The sequence below is a fragment of the Pseudophryne corroboree genome, chromosome 1, assembly GCF_028390025.1.
Source record: "Pseudophryne corroboree isolate aPseCor3 chromosome 1, aPseCor3.hap2, whole genome shotgun sequence".
In the NCBI taxonomy this organism is placed as follows: Eukaryota; Metazoa; Chordata; class Amphibia; order Anura; family Myobatrachidae; genus Pseudophryne; species Pseudophryne corroboree.
In genome coordinates this window covers 850,147,875-850,167,890 of record NC_086444.1, presented here as the reverse complement: position 1 = coordinate 850,167,890, position 20,016 = coordinate 850,147,875, and the positions used below count along the sequence as shown (strand labels likewise).

Here is a 20,016-nt window from a genome sequence, read left to right as displayed (position 1 = left end):
CTGTTACTTTACAGGCTATGGTTAAAAAATGACAGTTAGGAGCGGATTGGTTGGAACTGTATCTCTCTCCATTCTTTGATACATATCTCCCATAGACTGAAATCCTGTTCCTTAGCCTACGATCCAGGGGTGTAACTCCAGGAGGCAATGGAGATGCCTGCTTCCGGGCTCCAAGCCCTGAAGGGGCACATGCATGTTCAGCACATCTGTGTGGTTCACAGCGGGATTCAAGTTTGACTGCTGCTCTTCCAACAGAGCTCTGTGGCGTCTCTGTTCCAGGAGCCCTGCTAACATCTGCAATATGGAAAAGGGCGGCTCTTGTCTGGTACCGGTCAACCTGAGCTGCAGCATGCAACAGTGCACCCACTGTTGCTGCTGGACTGTGAGATGGGACCCACCGGGGAGCGCTGATTCTGCATGCTGCAGATGGCTGAATCTCGTGAGTCTGACCCTGACCCACCGGCCGTTGTCACACAGCGTAGCTGGAGCCCTACTAATCCTCTGCAGGATTATATACACACACACACACACACACTCCTCGATGCAGTCGGCACTCACCTCCCCAACTAGATACTAGCTCCGGTGCCCTCCTTAGGGGTGTTTGCGGCCCCAATATATCCAAGAAAGAATGCACACACACATCCCCTTTTTTTTAAGGGGGGGAGGAGCACCAAACTCCAATTTGCCTCCAGGCGTCTGGAATGAATTTACGCTCCTGTTAGTGTCCAAATGAATGACACAGTATATAAATAAATTTGCATTGTTTATTCTTATAATATTTGCACTTAACTCTCATATTTAGGCGTGCCCTGCCCGATTTTTAAGGGGCGAAAAGCGCCCTGCCCCTTTAGCGGCGCCCTGCTAAAACATCCTGTCGTCGCTGCGCACGGCATCTATTCACATTAACGGGAGAGCTTGGGGGAAGCCCAGCACCTCTGGAGGTGCTGGGCACACTCCCATCACTGACGCCGACGGCTGAGAGACGCCCTTTTTAATGACGTTAAGGGGGCCGCACCACCACAATGGTGACGTCGGCTGGGCTGCACCCCCCCTCCCCGGCCTGCTGCGCTTCTTTTTCGCATGCGCACATTTAGTGCTCCCACTGCCTCTGTGCCCTGATCGCTACAAATTCTAGACGGAACACTATGTATTGAATCGTCCATAATCACTGTCTCTGTGCCACCACTCAAAGACGCAAACAGCAGACGCACATCAGAGAAACATTGACCATGTGAGTAGCTCTATGGCTGTGCAATATGGCCGCAGGAAGATGCCATAGACATTTCTACTGCACACGGTATCACAGTGGCAAGCAGTAATACACCTCCAAAACGGTTGCCGCCACTCCCCAGTTACCTCCCCCAAAGGGTCCCTGACTGTCAATCACTCTGTGAATAAATCCTCTCTGTGACCATCACAGAACAAGCATAATGCCACTTACACACATGCCCAGACCACAGATAGTCGCTTAACTGCGAAGTAATTGGGTCTGTGTACATCTCTGAACCAGTCTCTCCAGAAACACTCTAACAATGATACCTCCATACAGTATGTTCTAATAACTCATTTAATAACTACATCCCCTTTGTCACTCCTGTGCCTCTCATTTCCCGGGCATTCTCGTTTTATTACCATTGGAAACTGTAACTATCACTATATTCCCACTGCTACTCACTGGCCAGATATAACCCTGACATCGACTGTTGAGTGAAGCTGCTTTTTCTCTCTGCAGAATTATTCATAGCAATACCTGGAGATTTGCCTCTTTGAATTCTGGGAATTTTGGATGTTTTGCAGCTTACAGTTATCTAAGTATCACCCCATTGGCTGAATATGGCTCCCAAGAACTTTTTTGTGACACTCACTTATTTGATAATTTGCTAAGACTGAATGAAAAAGAATCAGTTATTAAAAGTAATGAACCCATGATTATGAAATTACTACACATTCATGTACATCCTTTTCAAGTAATGTGCTAATTCAAAAGATTAATAAAAAAGTAACATTTTTACTATAAGTGCAAACTATTAAATCACTATAGCATAAAACATTTAGTTTTGCATTAATTTGCACTAGAGAGACTTTCACACGTAAAAAATGTTAAAGTGAAACCTGTGTTTTTTAATGTCAGCTATTCCATTTTTCATGTTTCCGATTCGTTCTGCAGGGTTCTGTCTGTGAAAATATATACAAAAATGATATGACACATTAGTACTATCTTCACTGTTTGGGTGATCACTCTCAATTACTAAATTTAGGGTTTTTTTTCCTCTCAGAATTTTGTTTTACAACACCTACGTAACTGTTTCTTAGATATAGAAGAAAGTGAAAATTACCTAGCAAATATGTAGTTTGGAGTCTACAGAATGAAGCCCTTCATATTTGTGTAAAAATCTACTTCTGTACATAACACATTCAGTGTACAATGGTAACTATACGTCTCTTACATTCTGTCTGAGGTTAGGATATCAAGACCCAGATTTATCAAGCTTTGGAGAGTGAGAAATTGCATAGTGATAAAGTACCAACCAATCAGATCCTGTCATTTTTCAAACACAGCCTGTAACATGGCAGTTAAGAGTTGGTTGGCTGCTACTTTATAACCGTGCAATTTATCACTTTCCAAGGCTTGATACATATGGGCCCGTTTAACCTTATTTATTTTTAATTGTAATTTTTTCAATTCATTACTTAAAATTTGCAATGATGTACATTATGTCAAACCCATGACAGCTATTTGAATGTAAAATCATTGCTTCATGCCTAAGATAAAACCACTGTAAGTTCTTAGTACTTTTTCATTAAAAGCTGCTCTGCCAGAATTTTTCTGTGAGATGTCATGGAAATGAACCACAAGAGAAAATAACTATGGTATGTAGAATTTAATATTGATTAAATACCTGTTTTCAATTATAGGCTTTGGAATTTGAGAGGGCAATTATTTGCATAAAATGTATGAATATCTAAAAAAAATTGGCATTTTCTCTTAAATCAACAGTCTTAGATAACTTTCTATATCATAGGCCCATAGACATTCTGTTGAATATAAGACAGCATACAGTGCTTGTCCCTACTTTATATTTAATCAAGCAGCTGCAGTTGCTTATTAAATAGTTGTGGTTTGTGACTATGTTCCTGCCAGACACGTCCACCATTGTGTAGACTCAAGTTAACACACATGGCAAAGGAGCTCTTTCATAAATCCCTCTGTGATAATGCTAAAAACACACTTTTTTTTAATTCCAGCCTCAGAATGGAACACTCTTTGGTTTAGTGATGTCACTATTTACATGTGACACAGAAACATAGAATTTGACGGCAGATAAGAACCTCTTGGCCCATATAGTCTACCCTATATTATCTGGTTGTCACCTTTGTGATAGTCTTTCCCCTAATGCAATATGAAACTAGACGTTCTAAGTTGTTCCAGACAGGACAACACAATAGCACTACTGCCTGTGTCATAAGCTGAGGCTCAGTGTTTACAGGTGAACCTCAGAAAATTAGAATATCGTGCAAACGTTCATTTATTTCAGTAATTCAGCTTAAAAGGTGAAACTAATATATTATATAGACTCACTGCATGCAAAGTAAGATATTTCAAGCCTTTATTTGTTTTCATTTTGATGATTGTGGCTTACAGTTTAAGATAACCTGTAAACCACAATCCAAATCCAAAATCTCAGAAAATTAGAATATTACATAAAATCAATAAAAAAAAGGATTTTAAATACAGAAATGTCGGCCCTCTGAAAAGAATAATCATGCATATGTACTCAGTACTTGGTTTGGGCCCCTTTTGCATGAATTACTGCCTCAATGCGGCGTGGCATGGATTCTATCAGCCTGTGGCACTGCTGAGGTGTTATGGAAGACCGGGATGCTTCAATAGCAGCCTTCAGCTCTTCTGCATTGTTCAGTCTCATGTCTCTCATCTTTCTCTTGGGGTTCAGGTCAGGTGAGTTTGCTGGCCAATCCAGCACAGTAACCCCACGGCCATTGAACCAGGTTTTGGTACTTTTGGCAGTGTGGGCAGGTGCCAAGTCCTGCTGGAAAATGAAGTCAGCATCTCCATAAAGCTTGTCTGCTGAAGGAAGCATGAAGTGCTCTAAAATGTCCTGGTAGACAGCTGCGTTGACTCTGAACTTAATAAAGCACAGTGGACCTACACCAGCAGATGACATGGCTCCCCAAATCAACACAGACTGTGGAAACTTCACACTGGAATTCAAGCATCTTAGATTGTGTGCCTCTCCATTCTTCCTCCATACTCTGGGACCTTGGTTTCCAAATGAGATGCAAAATTTGCTCTCATCAGAAAAGAGGACTTTGGACTACTGAGCAACAGACCAGTTCTTTTTTTCTTTAGCTCAGGTAAGATGCTTCTGACATTTGTTGTTCAGGAGCGGCTTGACAAGAGGAATACGACATTTGAAGCGCATGTCCAGGATCCGTCTGTGTGTGGTGACTCTTGATGCACTAACTCCAGCCTCAGTCCACTCCTAGTGAAGCTCCCCCACACTTTTGAATGGCCTTTTCATGAAAATCCTCTCCAAGCTGGGGTCATCCCTGCTGCTTGTGCACCTTTTTCTTCCACACTTTTCCGTTCCACTTAACTTTCTATTAAAGTGCTTTGATACAGCCCTTTGAGAACATCCAACTTCTTTTGCAATTTCCTTTTGAGGCTTTCCCTCCTAGTGGAGGGTGTCAATGATGGTTTTCTGCACAAATATCAGGTCAGCAGTCTTCCCCATGATTGTGAATTGTACTGAACCAGACAGAGCGACCATTTAAAGGCTCAGGAACTCTTTGCAGGTGGTTTGGATTAATTAGCTGATCAAGGCGTGACACTTTGAGCCTACAATATTGAACCTTTTCACAATATTCTAATTTTCTGAGATTTTGGATTTGGGGTTTTCTTAAGCTGTAAGCCACAATCATCAAAATTATAACAAATAAAGGCTTGAAATATCTCACTTTGCATGTAATGAGTCACCTTTTAAGTTGAATTACTGAAATAAATTAACTTTTGCACGATATTCTAATTTTCTGAGTTTCACCTGTAGGGTAATAAACAAAGATATTTAGATAAAAGGATTGATGTATAAAGCAGTGAAAAGAGTGGAAAAGTGGACCAGTGGAGAAGTTGCCCATAAAACCAATCACCTCCAAGGAAGCATTTATCGAGTACATTCTATAAAATGATAGGTAGATGCTGGTTGGTAGCATCAACTCCTCTATTTGTTTTTTAGAAGGAAATATATATATATATATGATTTTTTTTTTAAATGTGTACAAAAGTCACATGATCATACAAAAATGGGTAATAGGCAATATACCATACACTATTTTCCTTTCAGAACTAGCATAAAATATAGATATGCCACTTGTCTTTAACAAATAGGCAGTACGGATGGTGTAATGGTACGCATTACTGCCTCACAGCTCTGAGGTCATGGGTTCGATTCCCACCATGGTCCAACTGTGTGGAGTTTGTATATTCTCCCCGTACTTGCGTGGGTTTCCTCCGGGTACTCCGGTTTCCTCCCACGAGCCAAAAATATACTGGTAGGTTAATTGGATCCTAACAAAAATTAACCCTAGCATGAATGTGTGTGTGTATATGTGGTAGGGAATATAGATTGTAAGCTCCACTGGGGCAGGGACTGATGTGAATGGCCACATATTCTCTGGAAAGCGCTGCAGAATATGTGTGCGCTATATAAATAACTGGTAATAAATAAATAAAATCATACTTTAAAGTATTTCTAATCACTAGCAGGATATTTTACCCTTTCTGTCAATTAGACTGATTGTTAATTGATCTAATTGCTACTATCGAATATATACAGTAGGTATAATAAGTCTACACATCCTGACTGAAATTGTACGAATTTTGATGTAAAGCCTGAAAATCAAAATATATCATATCAGACATTTCCAACCTTTAATGTGATCTTGTGATCAACATAATGCTAGTGAAAAACAAAAAAATAAAAAATAACAAACTGTACATTACCCTGGTTGCATAAGTGTACATACCCCTAAAATAATACTTTGTGTAAGTTGTGAGTCTTTTTAATAAGTCAAAATTGTTTACTTGCCATTTACAACTATACCCCGCTCTTCCCTGCAAAAAAGGTCAATGTTTATTAAAGTGTGAGGGGGCCTCCTGTGCACAGCACTCCTTACGTCATTCCACAGATTGAGGTTGACTTTGATGTATGATTTGGAAAATTACTGTATGATGTTTGAAGGTAGAATTCCTCTCCATCTTCAGATTTCTGAGAATGGCCAATAGGTTTTGTGGAAAAATATCTTGATATATTCAGTTAATCATTATACCCTCTATCCTGACTAGAGCCACCATCGCAGCTGAAGAGAAGTACTATAGCCTCATAGCATCTTGCTGCTACAACTTCACAGTGGGTATGGTATTCTCTGATTGATAAACTGTGTTCTCTTTGTGCCAAACATGACTTTTGGAATTAAGGCCAAACAGTCCAACCTTGGTGTAACATGACTTTTGTAATTAAGGCCAAACAGTCCAACCTTGGTGTAACATGACTTTTGTAATTAAGGCCAAACAGTCCAACCTTGGTGTAACATGACTTTTGAAATTAAGGCCAAACAGTCCAACCTTGGTGTCATTAGGCCATAAGACATTTTCTCAGATGGTTTGGGGTGAATGTATTATTTTTTTCTTACAAAATTTAGGCAGGTTTTAATTTTCTATTTGTGTGAACAATGGCTTCCATCTTGTAACATGCAGAAAGTAACTAGTTCCTGACAGAAATACTGTACCTCAATTTGGATGTAGTAGGATGCAAAGAAAAAAGCAAGGTGAGAATTTTGTCTCAAGTGGCAATAATCCTGTGGGTGGCAAAGACCAGAGTTCCTTTATTACTAGCCTTGCTTTCTGTTGCATTTAGGAGCTTGAGTGTATCCTTTGCTTCCATGCTTTTAACATACTGTCTTTGGGATGTACTTAGCACGTCAAAATGCCAGAGCCAGAGTACCGAATGTAAATATGTCCCGGGGAGGGTTAGGGTTAGGCTGTGGGGGAAGGGTTCGAGTTAGACTGGAGGGGAGTGGGGAGGGTTTAGCTGCTGGAAGGGAGGGTTAGGCTGCAGGAAGGGAGGGTTTGGTTTAGACTGCAGGAAAGGAGGGTTAGTTTAGTCACCCTTGTCAGTATTTGGGCAATCAGGATGCCAGTGTTGTTATTCTGACCGGCGACATCCTTACTGCCAGTCTCCTGTACCCAATGTCTTATATCCACTCATTGTACCTGCTCCCAACCTTCCACACCCTCCCTAACAGCTGTGTGCACTACGCTCTGCAGGCATTGTTAGAGGGTGGTTATGGACAGTGTTAATGGACTAGATACAAGAGATGCATCTTACTTCTGCTGCCGTCACACAGCATTTCATCATGCAATTAAAGACTAAATAGAACAAGGTTAAGTAGCATGTGTGTGTCTGGTGGCTTATGTGGGAAAATGTCCCTGTACTATGCAATTAGTACACTAATCACACAACTACAGTATATATAACACCAAATTAAGTTCTAATATTCAATTTATGTAAATATTCTTTTTTTTTTTTCATTAAGATTTGTATTACTGTTGTATCCTCTACTTCCATGCTTTTAACACACTGGGGTCTATGTAGTAAGAGAGAGATAAAGTGGATGGAGATAAAGTACCAGCCAATTAGTTCTAAACTGCCATGTTACAGGCTGTGTTTGAAAATGACAGTTAGGAGCTGGTTGGTTGGTACCTTATCTCCGTCCACTTTATCTCCATCCAGGTCTTAGTAAATAGACACCACTGTCTTATACCGATGCTATGTGATAACATCATTTTATACTTGCTTTTACATTTTAAATTCTTCCCCAATGATCTAAATTGCACACAACCTACTTCTCCCCCAGCAGTTCCCATCATATTGCTTTGCGTTACTGACTACAGAAGGAAGCATACAGTAACATCAATCACCTGCACTTGTTCCCACAATCACTGTACTAGAAGCACTGTGACTAAGGTCTTGAGTGGGTTAGAGAAAGGAGAGAAAGAATCCTTATTCTTCTGCCCATATTCCACTCATACGTTTAGAAATGTGCTACTAATGCAATCATTGCAGGACAGAGCAAATGTGATTGGTGTGTCCTGAAATCAATTATTACAGAGCAAAATATCTTTACTAATACCAGAGACGCAAAAGGAGGCAAGAGAGGTGCCATGGGAGAGGTGGTGTTACTAGAGCTGCATCACACTGACTATGGTGGCAGGACATCCCTAATTCCCTCAATAACTAATTACTGTTACTTTTAAGTTATTTTTGGAAGGTGCACATTCTTAATCTGATAAAGTAAAAATTTTACCTGCACAGCCGTCGGATTAAATCTTCAGGCCTTTTTGTTATTTTTCTATGAAACTCAAATTTCTCAATACCTTGGAGAATTAAATTGTAGATCATCATCTGGTCTGGCCCAGCAAAAGGAGGGCTGGCGAGAAATATGCAAGATATGTTATGTTACACATATTACACATGAAAAATAATCCTCCCAAAGATATATATAATAACAAAAACAGAACTGTCTTGTTAAGAAATCAACTCAGCTGCAGAAACATGTAAAGAAAACACTTTTTCTCAGTCGCCATGGAAAAATAAACCAAACAAAGAAAACTTACAGCTAATATAATGTTTATTGTTGGAAATCTGCACATGGCTTCCCATGAAAACTGCCTCCTATTCATACAGCATAGTGCAGACCTCTCCAACAAGGAAATAATCCAACTTTGCTCTGCGGAGGGAGATACCAATGAAAGTTCTGCAATGAATCAAGTTTTAACACTACCCAGTCTCATTACAATGTACATGCCTTCTTTCTCACAGGTGCATCCCCGAACACATGTAATATTAATGACAGCACTGTAGAAATACTGCATTGAACCTCATGGTTTTATGCCAAAATCTATCTATGCAGTGTTATTCAAACCCACAGAAACTGATCAAATGATGTGACTGATGCTGAGAGCTAGCAGGTGTATAGAGTGTATATGAGATAGTCCTTCAGGTACTGTTAAGGTCCATACACATTAGACGACGTTGTTCTATGAGCGATGTCGTCTAGTGTTACCCCTGCCAGGCCGGGCGGTCGGCGGCCGCCCGTACACACTGAGCAATATGACTGCTCATATCACTCAGTGACGTCACGCAGCCGCCGGCCGTGCATGCAGCTCCTGGACAACAGTCCAGATCGAGCTTGCATGCACTGCCGACAGCGACGATTGTTGCCGACCTGCGGAGCCGCACATCGTTCGACGCTGGCGGCATACACACTAGTCGACAAAATGAGCGACGTCGCTCAGGAAGGGGGATAATGAGCAATATCGCTCATTTTATCGGCAAGTGTGTATGGGCCTTTAGATATACTCAGCTTAACAATATATCTAACTGACATTCCCTTTAATTTGTTTAAAATAATAGCCAATGATGTGCATTGAAGGGTACTATTTAGCAGTAAATGTAGAAGTTAAACAGTGCTGGTATAGCTTGTATATCATACAGTAGTATTAAGTTATTGCTATTGTTTTACATCTTACTCACCATGCACACATTTGACCGGTTAATGCAGAGTATGTAACTACACATAACGGGGCTGATGCAGGCGTAAAATGTGTTGACTAAAGAACTGCAGTTGCACAGGGAAAGATTTAGCTGTCGTCTGTATTAGTAGCATAAGCGCTTAGTACATCAGCAATAAATCATACACACTTGAGTCCATGTTTTTAATCGCAAAAAATGAATTTACTATTAGACTAACAAGTAAGAAACCTATCTGATACAGGAGATACAGCTCTCCATCCCTTGTATGACCCCAAAATATTTAGCTGCAACACGCACACAAAAAATTAATGCATGGGCAAGTAATGAAGAAAACACCTATCAGCTTTAGTGGTACAATCACAAACAGCCAATCAGAAGTAGTTCACCAGTGCTGGCGACATCATCATCATTTACTGATTTTGCAAAAAAAAAAAAAAGGTCTTTACTGTGCATCCCTTGTCTATGCTCAAGTGGGTGCATATGTCTGCTTTAATGGAGCGATTTACTGAAGTTAGATCTCAGACCCAAATTATGGTAGGTATCGTACTAGCAGAGGTACTTTACTGATGCTAACAAGATCGCCAGGGGCTATCCTTTTTGACCCAATGCCTGCATCCTTTCCGCCCCGATGTCGGCACTTATCAGGGATTATGCTATGGGTGCCTCAGGCACCCGAAGCATAACCCGCAGTAAGGGTCTGCCAGAGCTGGGATAACACATAGGATCGGTTGCGGGTCCAATTTCGTGTGGTTGCGGGTCCAATTTCGTGCGGTCGCGGGTCCAATTTCGGATGATCAAAGCGGCCTCTAATTGGATACTGCGATAATGACCATCCCGATATCCGCACGTTTTGATTGGCTGAAATGGCATCAGTGCTAATAGGATACTGTCCTAGCATTTTACTGTCATACAAATCAATGGTTTTCCAAGCAATTTTGTTGAACCAAAGCATCTCTCCTAATATATAGTAGAAGCAATCTTGTTTTGTCCCTTTGAATAAAAGGATCAGCAGAGTACAACAAACACCTTATCTCAACACAACATCCCTATTAGTAACATACATGAAAATCAATAAAACAAAAAAAATTATTTTATTCTAACATGTTTATTAGTGTGTATACTGTAGCTACTAATTTGCTGTAATAAAACCACATACGTTCCTATAAGCAGCTCATACAGTAGTATGCCAAGTGACCAGAAATCCACACTGAAGCTGTGACCCTTATTAAGAATGACTTCTGGAGCAATATATTCGGGTGTTCCACAGAATGTCCAAGTTTTTTGGCCAGGAAAGATTTTCTTAGCAAATCCAAAGTCAACCTAAGATGTAAAGTATATAAAGTGAGTTTTCTTTTATCAGGCATTCCTGAAAACCATCTGGCTTATAAAGAATAAGAACTAGATTAGAGCTCTGCATGAGATTTCAAAGGATAGCTGCATGGTGTCCACATCACTGTCTTAGCAAATACTGCTGTTCTTCTAACATAATTCAAATGACTGTACAGAGCACTTGCTGTGCTACATTCTTACTTACGTGCGTCATGTTTAAGTAATGTTCCTTTCTCATTTCTAGTACAATAGTTGTGCTTTACCAGGGCCGTAACTAGGGGGGGCCTAAGGGGGCATGCGCCCCGGGTGCAGGATTTGAGGGGGTTCCAAGAAGTTACAGAGGAACAGGGTTTTTTTGTTTTTGTTTTGTTTTTTTACCGGCAGTGCTGTGCTGCTCCAGTGAGGCAGCAGACAGCACCCTTGGCAATGTCTCTGACCCACCTGTCTGCCCACAGCTGGCACCAACGCTGTATGGGTGAGCTCCAGTACCTGGGATCTCTCCTATGCCGGCTACTGTCTTAAATCTCTTCTTTGCCACGCAGTGCTGCGACTAGCGTGCGGTGCACTGTACAAGTTATAGAAGCGCACTGTGCTCTCAGTTAGCAGTATCAAGCTCCGCTTTGCCTCCCAGATGGGGGGATTTGGTGTAGCTTATAGGGGGATGTAGTGTAGTAATGTAGTGTACCATATAGGGTATGTAGTGTAGTAATGTATTGCAGTATATAGGGGCATGTAGTGCACTGATGTGGTGTAGCATATAAGGGGATGTAGTGTAGTGATGTAGTGTAGCATATAGGGTATGTAGTGCAGTGCATAGGGGCATGTAGTGTAGTGATGTAGTTCAGCGTGTAGGGGATGTAGTGTAGTGATGTAGTGCAGTGGATAGGGGAATGTAGTGCAGTGACGAAGTGTTACGATATAGTGCAATGTATGGGGACACACAGTGGAGCATGTTGAACACGCTGGTGGGGCATGTGATGCACAGTTGAACACGCTGGTGGGGCATGTGATGCATACTGCAGGGCATTTGAGGCACATAGGGAAATATTGTATCCCCTTTTTTCAAATTTACTGGTAATCTGACATTTTAGTCTGACAGTTTGTTTTATTGTTGTTGTTGGTTTTTTTTTTTTGTGGTGGTGGTGGGGGTCGGGGGGGGGGGGTGGCGCAAACTATTGCCTTGCCCCGGGTGACGAAAATCCTAGTTTCGGACCTGGCTTTACACATTAAATAGTTACTGTTAGCAATGCGCAAAAGCACTTTGGGGGTCATTCCGAGTTGTTCGCTCGCAAGCTGCTTTTAGCAGCTTTGCACACGCTAAGCCGCCGCCTACTGGGAGTGAATCTTAGCTTATCAAAATTGCGAACGAAAGATTCGCAATATTGCGAAAAGACTTCTCTGTGCAGTTTCTGAGTAGCTCGAGACTTACTCTGCCAGTGCGATCAGTTCAGTGCTTGTCGTTCCTGGTTTGACGTCACAAACACACCCAGCGTTCGCCCAGACACTCCTCCGTTTCTCCAGCCACTCCCGCGTTTTTCCCAGAAACGGTAGCGTTTTTTCACACACTCCCATAAAACGGCCAGTTTCCGCCCAGAAACACCCACTTCCTGTCAATCACATTACGATCACCAGAACGAAGAAAAAACCTCGTAATGCCGTGAGTAAAATACCTACCTGCATAGCAAATTTACTTGGCGCAGTCGCACTGCGGACATTGCGCATGCGCATTAGCGACTAATCGCTCCGTTGCGAGAAAAAAATAACGAGCGAACAACTCGGAATGACCCCCTTTGTGTGAACTAAGGACAGTAAGAAATGTGGATAGTTATTTCCATAATCTGAAGGATATCCAATAAACTATACTAAACATGCACAGAACTCTATAAACCCAAGGGATGCAGTTAATATCCTGGCACACAGCATGCCGAAGATCGGAACCCCGGCAGCGGAATCACGACGCTCAAAATCCCGATGGTAAGTAAGGGGGTGGTTAGGGTTAGGCTGCAGTTTAGGGTTAAAACACTCACCGGAATACGGCGGCATTTTGAACGGCGGGATTACGCTGCCGGGATCCTGACCATTGGCATGCTGTGTGCCGGGATTTTGTTCCCAACCAAAACCAAATAAATTAGTAGTAGCCGTACACAACTAGGTCAGATGAATTGTGCACTAATCCTTCATTAATATTTTGTTGCATTCTCACTTGTCACTTTATACACAATAAACCTACCAGTTTTACATAACCTTCCGAGTCTAAAAGTAAGTTCTCAGGCTTTAAATCTCGATACACAACACCGATCTGATGCAGATACTCAAATGCCTCAGTCACACATCCAATGCAGAATTTAGCTGTCGCCTCATCAAAACTGCCTCTGGTGAGAGCAAAATGTTATCAATTTACGCATCTGTTTTGACATTGACATGTGCCACATGATAGTGTTTCAACATTTTGTGAGTGCCCACATAGTGATTGCACCATAACTACGAGCTTTCATTCAGAAACTATTCATTGTCTCCAAACAAATCTAAGTGAAAAGTCTTCTCTGATCATATAAGTAAGCTGGTGTCTCTTGTACAAGTCAACAGCGCTTCATAAGTCTTTTCAACCACATAGACACCGATTTTCTAATAATTTCCCTGTATTTACTTATTGAAAGCACTTTGCATTTGATGTATATCGTGAATATTAAAATAACTTGCATAATAGAAAACAATATTAAGCATTAACCTACTGTATTTTATGTTAATGGGGGAGATTTATCAAATCTTGGAGAAAGATAAATTGGACAAGTTGCCCATGCTAACCAATCAGTTTTTAACTGTTATTTTACAGGCTGTGCTACAAAAATTACAGTTAGGGTCTATTTATGAAACAGTGAAAAGAATGGAGAAATGAGCCAGTGGAGAAGTTGCCCGTGGCAACCAATCAACTGTTACGTATAATTTTATAGAATGCACCTGATCAATGTTACTTAAAAGCTGATTGGTTGCCATAGGAAACTTATCCACTGGCTCACTTCTCCACTCTTTTCACTGCTTCATGAATAGACCCCTTGTAGGTGATTGGTAGCTGTGAACAACTTCTCCACTTTAATTCTCTTTGAGATTTGATAAATCTCCCCCCCCCCCCCCCCATAATATATGTGTATTCAAGATTAATTAAAAATGAAACTGACAAAAGTATTTACCGATCTCTCAAGATGCTCCAAAGTTCTCCTCCAAGGCATGCTTCAAGGAGCATATACACATATTTTGTGTCTTTAAAAGTGCGGTATAACCTGAAAATACATTTATGCATATTAACAATTTCTAGCTATATTATACTTCAATATTGGCTCCATTTAACAAAGATACCAAATGCTGGTGACATATTTTGTTTAGTATCACTGCGATACTGCGATGCCACTGGTATTTACTATCACTTACCTGTCAGGCACTACCTTCCCCCTCTCCAGCGCTCTATGCTGAGTTGCCGGCAGGCGGGTTGCTAACTAATGTGCATGCACAACGCCAGTCTGCTCCTGTGTACTGTGCTTTAATCTGGCGGGAACTCAGCAATGCCTGGAAGACCGTGCTGCTTATGCTACCTATAGATGGCGTAAGCAGTACAGTCAGAAGCAGCAGTCAAATAAGCTTACCACTTATTGGGAAATACTGCACGGGTATCATTAAACATCTTAGTGATATTTGGTGGACCCCTTTCTTTGAAAGTAAAGCATTCATAATCATAACCAGAAATAACGACACTGAGACTTGAATTTGGCAGAAAATTGCTAGCTATTTATTTGTCCCTAACCATTAGGAAACCTGTAATAAAAAGAGATTAATTTAATATGCCGCTCCATCTGGCATATGGTGGCGGCCCAAAAGAACGGCTCCTTAATCTAAATTAACTTAAATAACTCAATCCTATAAATTTACTAAAAGCTTACCATAAACCGGTAATAGGTGACAACTCAACCCCCACAGTGGCTACCCACCGCTCCTGGGTGCCCTGCCGCTGCCTTCCCGGATGGGTGGTCAAGCGGCCATAAGTCGATGGAGGTGAGTGCACCTAAACCACAACAAACTGTAAAACACTACAGTTTTCTCTACCATACGAAACTGCCGTTCTTTTCCGCCAATAAATAGCCAACGAAAACAGCCAACAACTTAGAGCCAAAGCACCACGTGCCACAATCTCCAACTACCAGGGCGGGAGGGAGGGAAACCAAATCACCAAGAGACTTAAAATGGCCTCGCCTTCCCTATATATATCAAGCCCTCCCCTTAAAGGCTGTACTTTCCTAACAGCTAGGTCCACCCCTCCCCAGATGTTTAACTCTTTTCTCTCCTATGCAGTCAATACTCTCTTCTAAACATCTTAGTGATATTTGGTGGACCCCTTTCTTTGAAAGTAAAGCATTCATAATCATAACCAGAAATAACGACACTGAGACTTGAATTTGGCAGAAAATTGCTAGCTATTTATTTGTCCCTAACCATTAGGAAACCTGTAATAAAAAGAGATTAATTTAATATGCCGCTCCATCTGGCATATGGTGGCGGCCCAAAAGAACGGCTCCTTAATCTAAATTAACTTAAATAACTCAATCCTATAAATTTACTAAAAGCTTACCATAAACCGGTAATAGGTGACAACTCAACCCCCACAGTGGCTACCCACCGCTCCTGGGTGCCCTGCCGCTGCCTTCCCGGATGGGTGGTCAAGCGGCCATAAGTCGATGGAGGTGAGTGCACCTAAACCACAACAAACTGTAAAACACTACAGTTTTCTCTACCATACGAAACTGCCGTTCTTTTCCGCCAACAGCGAAAGACTCATCCCCAAAGTCTTTCGCACCGCCACCAGAAACCTACCCTAACTCCTGCAAAGCGAAACCTAGATCCTCCAGAAAAAACATCATCTCCTCCTCGGATAGATGTACTCCATCGCACCGGAAAAGGTGGCTGTCTCTGCACCGTATCCTCGGGTGGCGGACCACCCTACCCGCCGTGGGACAGCACCCACTGTGCCACAGCTCCTTACACCATTTTCCGGGCCTCATCAATCCGGCGACCATCCGCCACACCCCTCCAACACAAATCTCGGCACCATCATGGAAAAAACCAACACACAAATTGGTCCATTGCGCGGTCACACTTGCCAGATCCTGTATCATGGCCCACCGCAGCTCCAAGGATGTCCTCTTCCCCTAGTCGCTGCCCCCTAGATGGACAACGAAAACCTTAGGGACTCCATGCTTGCTGGCCTGACTCACTAACCTACTACTCAGCTCACCCCACATCATTCCGCGCCAGCCAAGCCATCTGACACCCTGTATTCCAAACAATGCCTGAGACCCTTCTGAGGCCACAAACCTGGCCGCCCCGTAAATGTAAGAGTGGCCAACCACCCAAATGGTCAAATTGACTTAAAACCATCCTGAAGGGAAAAAGAGGGGTAGAATTGATTACTAAGAGGCTTATTCATTGTTTATACTGAAGGATCTGCCAAAAAAGAAAACTTTATGACTCGCTGTTGCAGCAGTCACGGCCTAGCCGACTGCACCACTTTTCGTTGCCAATTTAGAAGTGCAATTAAAGACACAAAGGGGGAAAATCAAATAAAATTAAACGAAATAAAAACAGGGGGGGGGGGGGGAGGTGGAAGGGGGGGGGGGGGGTATAAAATGGGAAACACATGTAATAACTCAGCTGGAGGTGAAACGTAAAGACCTGCTGAGGGACTCTGATTAGACCAAATTAGCCGAATTATGGATTAGAATTCAGTCCGTCAAGTCAGGCAAAAAATCGCAAATAACTCCAGACCCCCGCTGCCGACTCATGCCAGCAACGGCGAGTAGCTAATCCCTGAGTAGGATAACAAACAAAAACAAAACAAAAAGGGGTAACACCAACAGACGCACAACACCACAAATTCACAGAACTGTAACAGCATAATACATTGCGACTTTACGCAAAGCACCAAGCGCAAACCGACCTCTCATGCGACGGGGCGAATATATCGTCTATAACTCGCTGCTTTCCATCGCCCCACCGCCTGTATATCCGTTCTGGAGTAGCCCGCCGCAGCAGCCGACGTCACTGCGCCTATGCGAAAGGAGTGGGTACCAAAAGCAGTGGGTGGGAGGCCCAGGCCCGCCAAACAGCGACTCAGCATCCATTGAAACTGGTATTTCGTGACTGGCAGCCCATCATAATGCAACAGCCCAGACCCCTCCTTAACGGGTCGCACCCCCACGTATTGCAGTGCCAGCCTCACCGGGCAACGCTCTCTTCCAGCGCTGATACCATTGTAACCCAGCGCCCTCTCCCCACCTGATCCGTCTTGGAGCGTCGTAACCTGCACAGCCAGGACCTCTCACCCACTACCAAGTCCTCGACCAGCAAACGCGAATCTGCTCTCTTGGAAGGCGCTAACAACTCAGAAAATCGAAAGGCTCCGTGGAAAGCCATCGAGAACGCCAAACTAAACAAAAGCGTCTCAAACCTGGACGACTCAACTCGCCCTCCGGCCATTATTACGGCCGGCAACAAAGCCGCATCGATGGCCGCCTCCTATCTGGTGGCGACGGCGCAACTCGCGCCCACCCTTTCACTGCCTTCCGCAGAACTTCGCTTTTCGTTACGTCAGGGACGCCTCGCAGCTTGCAGAAAAAGAAATGCCTGCCAAGTACCGAGAAACCACTGCTCGTGACCTGTCGGAGACGTAGCGCTGCCACCTAACAGAAAGCAACAGCCGATGCCTGCTCTTACCTTGATGTTGCCGCCCCCGGACAAACTCCTCCCACTCACTCCAAGCCTGTCCGTACACCTTGCGCGTGTCCGGCGCGATTGACCGCAACGCTAAACCCTTCAGTCCGGTACGGTCACCTGCCAAACATAAACGGGACAGTGAAAACCTTGCTCTTCGGCCTTGGGAGCCAAACCCCCGAAATCTCTCCCACTGTCCACGCGACAACGCGTCTGCGATTTCGTTTTCCAACCCGAGCACGTGCTGCGTCCGGAACTATAGGTTCTTACGCAAGCAAGTGAAAAGCAGTTGTACAAGAACCCGTAGTACCACCAGCGATTTCGCCCTTTGGTTATTAATCGCATGTACCACGGCCAGATTAACTCCCTGAACACTATGCTGCGGTTAGCCAACCGATCGCCCCAAACTTCCAGCGCCACCATAATGGGAAAAAAGCTCCAGCAGCACCAGATCCTTTTTAAGACCTTCGCTATGCCACTTCGCCGGCCAAGATGCCGCACACCACGATCCCTACAGAAGACAGCCGAATCCAGAGGAACCCGCAGCATTGGTAAAAAACTGCAAACTCTCGCTGTCAATGGCTGGCGCTTGCCATATGCTCACCCCGTTGAATTCCTCCAGGAATGAAGCCCAAACGGCCAAATCCCTTTTTAACTCAGAGGACAAACGAACGAAATGATGCGGCCTGGCACACCCCGCTGCAGTTCTGTCGAGCTTCCTGCAGAAAACCCTGCCCATCGGTATCACCCGACAAGCAAAGTTCAGCATGCCCCGCACGGACTGAGCCTGCCGCAGCGTGACTTTACGCGAGCCGTTGAAACGGCGAATAGTTTCGCGGAGCTTTGACACTTCGTCCTGGGGCGGGCTACACTCTCCCGCCACGGTGTCAATTTCATTCCCCCAAAATTGATAGACAGGATGCCGCAGTAATCTAAAAGATGACTCAACATCGATCCTAGCCATGAGGGCCCCGCTCCCGTAGCTGCGGACCATACCTAGCGTCTCGTCGAACGACTGATACACCACCGAGCAATGAGCCGGTGGTATGGCGTCGCTGACCGACGCTCGTGGCGGGTAAGAAAAATGCTGAATCAGCCGAAAGGCGCCCGGAGTCTTCTTTGGCACCACCCGAACCGGGGAGATGACCAAGTCATCCACCGGGATTGACTTAAACGGCCCCTCCATCCTGCTCAACCTGAGCTCCCTATCCACTTTTCCCGCAACACCATCGGCGAAGCTCGGGCGGATTGAAGGTTCTGTGCGCACGCACGGACATCTCGCTTGCAACAGGCAAGCGGAACCCGAACTTAAAAACATCTAACCAAAAATTTGCATCCCGTTTATTAGGATAAAGACCCAACCATTTACCCATAGTTTCCAACTTAACTGGCGCTGGTGCCCTGCTGAGCGGTCCCGCTCGCGGCCTGCTTAGGGTAGGGTTGTTTCCCCCGATTGCCCTGTCGTCCCCCTTTGGAACGAAAGGAGGCTGGTTGGGTTCCACCGCCCTGCTGGCAAGAGTGGCGAAAACGGCACTGTTTGTCAATGAACATGCTCCGCTGTTAAAAGCGAAGCATTTCCCCCGAGGGGCAGACCGCCCGCCCATGCGAACGGCCAATCCGCCTGTTTTGGCAAATGCCCCGTCCGCGCCCGCTCCCTGCGCTGACGACCCCCCGCGGCGCCCCCCCGTACCCTGTTCCTGGGTCTCGTCCTCCCGCTGGGATGCCCGGGTCACTTTGAGACAGACCTCCAGGTCTTTGAACGCGAAGTCCATGACCCGTAACCTGTCCTGCTTCTCCCGAAACTCTTGGTCATATCGCCGCCATTCCGAACCCCAGGATGTGCGCTGCATGTCGTGCACTAGATGAAGGTACCGGGTGATATTCACGTGCTCTTCCGGCCTGTCCTCCAAATAGCAAGCCGCAAACACCCCAATCCGGCCAGCCATTTATCAAAAGACCTGGAAGCTTCCGCCCCCATGCCCTTTGTAGCGGCCGCCGCTTTGTAATCCTTCTTCATGGCCTTAGTCAAACCAAATAGTCTACAAAGTCACCCCTACGTATCTGTTTGCGGCAGCTATCTCGCAGGCCCCGCGTCACTGCCGTATACCCGCAGTGCACTACCCCCGGAAGATCTCGCCTCTTCTTCGCCCTACGCTCCTCTTCCCACATTCGCCTGCCGCTTACGCCTCTTCTGCTGCTTTGCCGCCCTTTTGGCAAGTTTCTCAGTCTCCTTCCGTGTCCTAGCAGTACTATCAGCGTCGGACGTCTGCGATGCCCAAGAGGAGGATGAGGAGGGGGATGAAGAGTTACGCGAACTCGA

General features: G+C 44.3%; 1 protein-coding gene across 3 annotated transcripts in view; it reads right to left on the bottom strand.

Moving 5' to 3' along the window:
• PRKG2 (protein kinase cGMP-dependent 2) overlaps positions 1-20,016 on the bottom strand; it is a 168,844-nt gene that overhangs the window by 4,229 nt on the left and 144,599 nt on the right. For all 3 annotated transcript variants that reach the window (XM_063919955.1, XM_063919953.1, XM_063919954.1), the window contains 5 exons: positions 14,129-14,218; positions 13,171-13,312; positions 10,768-10,931; positions 8,383-8,505; positions 2,113-2,175 (listed from right to left, as the gene is read on the bottom strand). In XM_063919955.1, the coding sequence (XP_063776025.1) occupies positions 2,113-2,175; positions 8,383-8,505; positions 10,768-10,931; positions 13,171-13,312; positions 14,129-14,218 (582 nt within the window). The remainder of the gene's footprint in view (positions 1-2,112; positions 2,176-8,382; positions 8,506-10,767; positions 10,932-13,170; positions 13,313-14,128; positions 14,219-20,016) is intronic.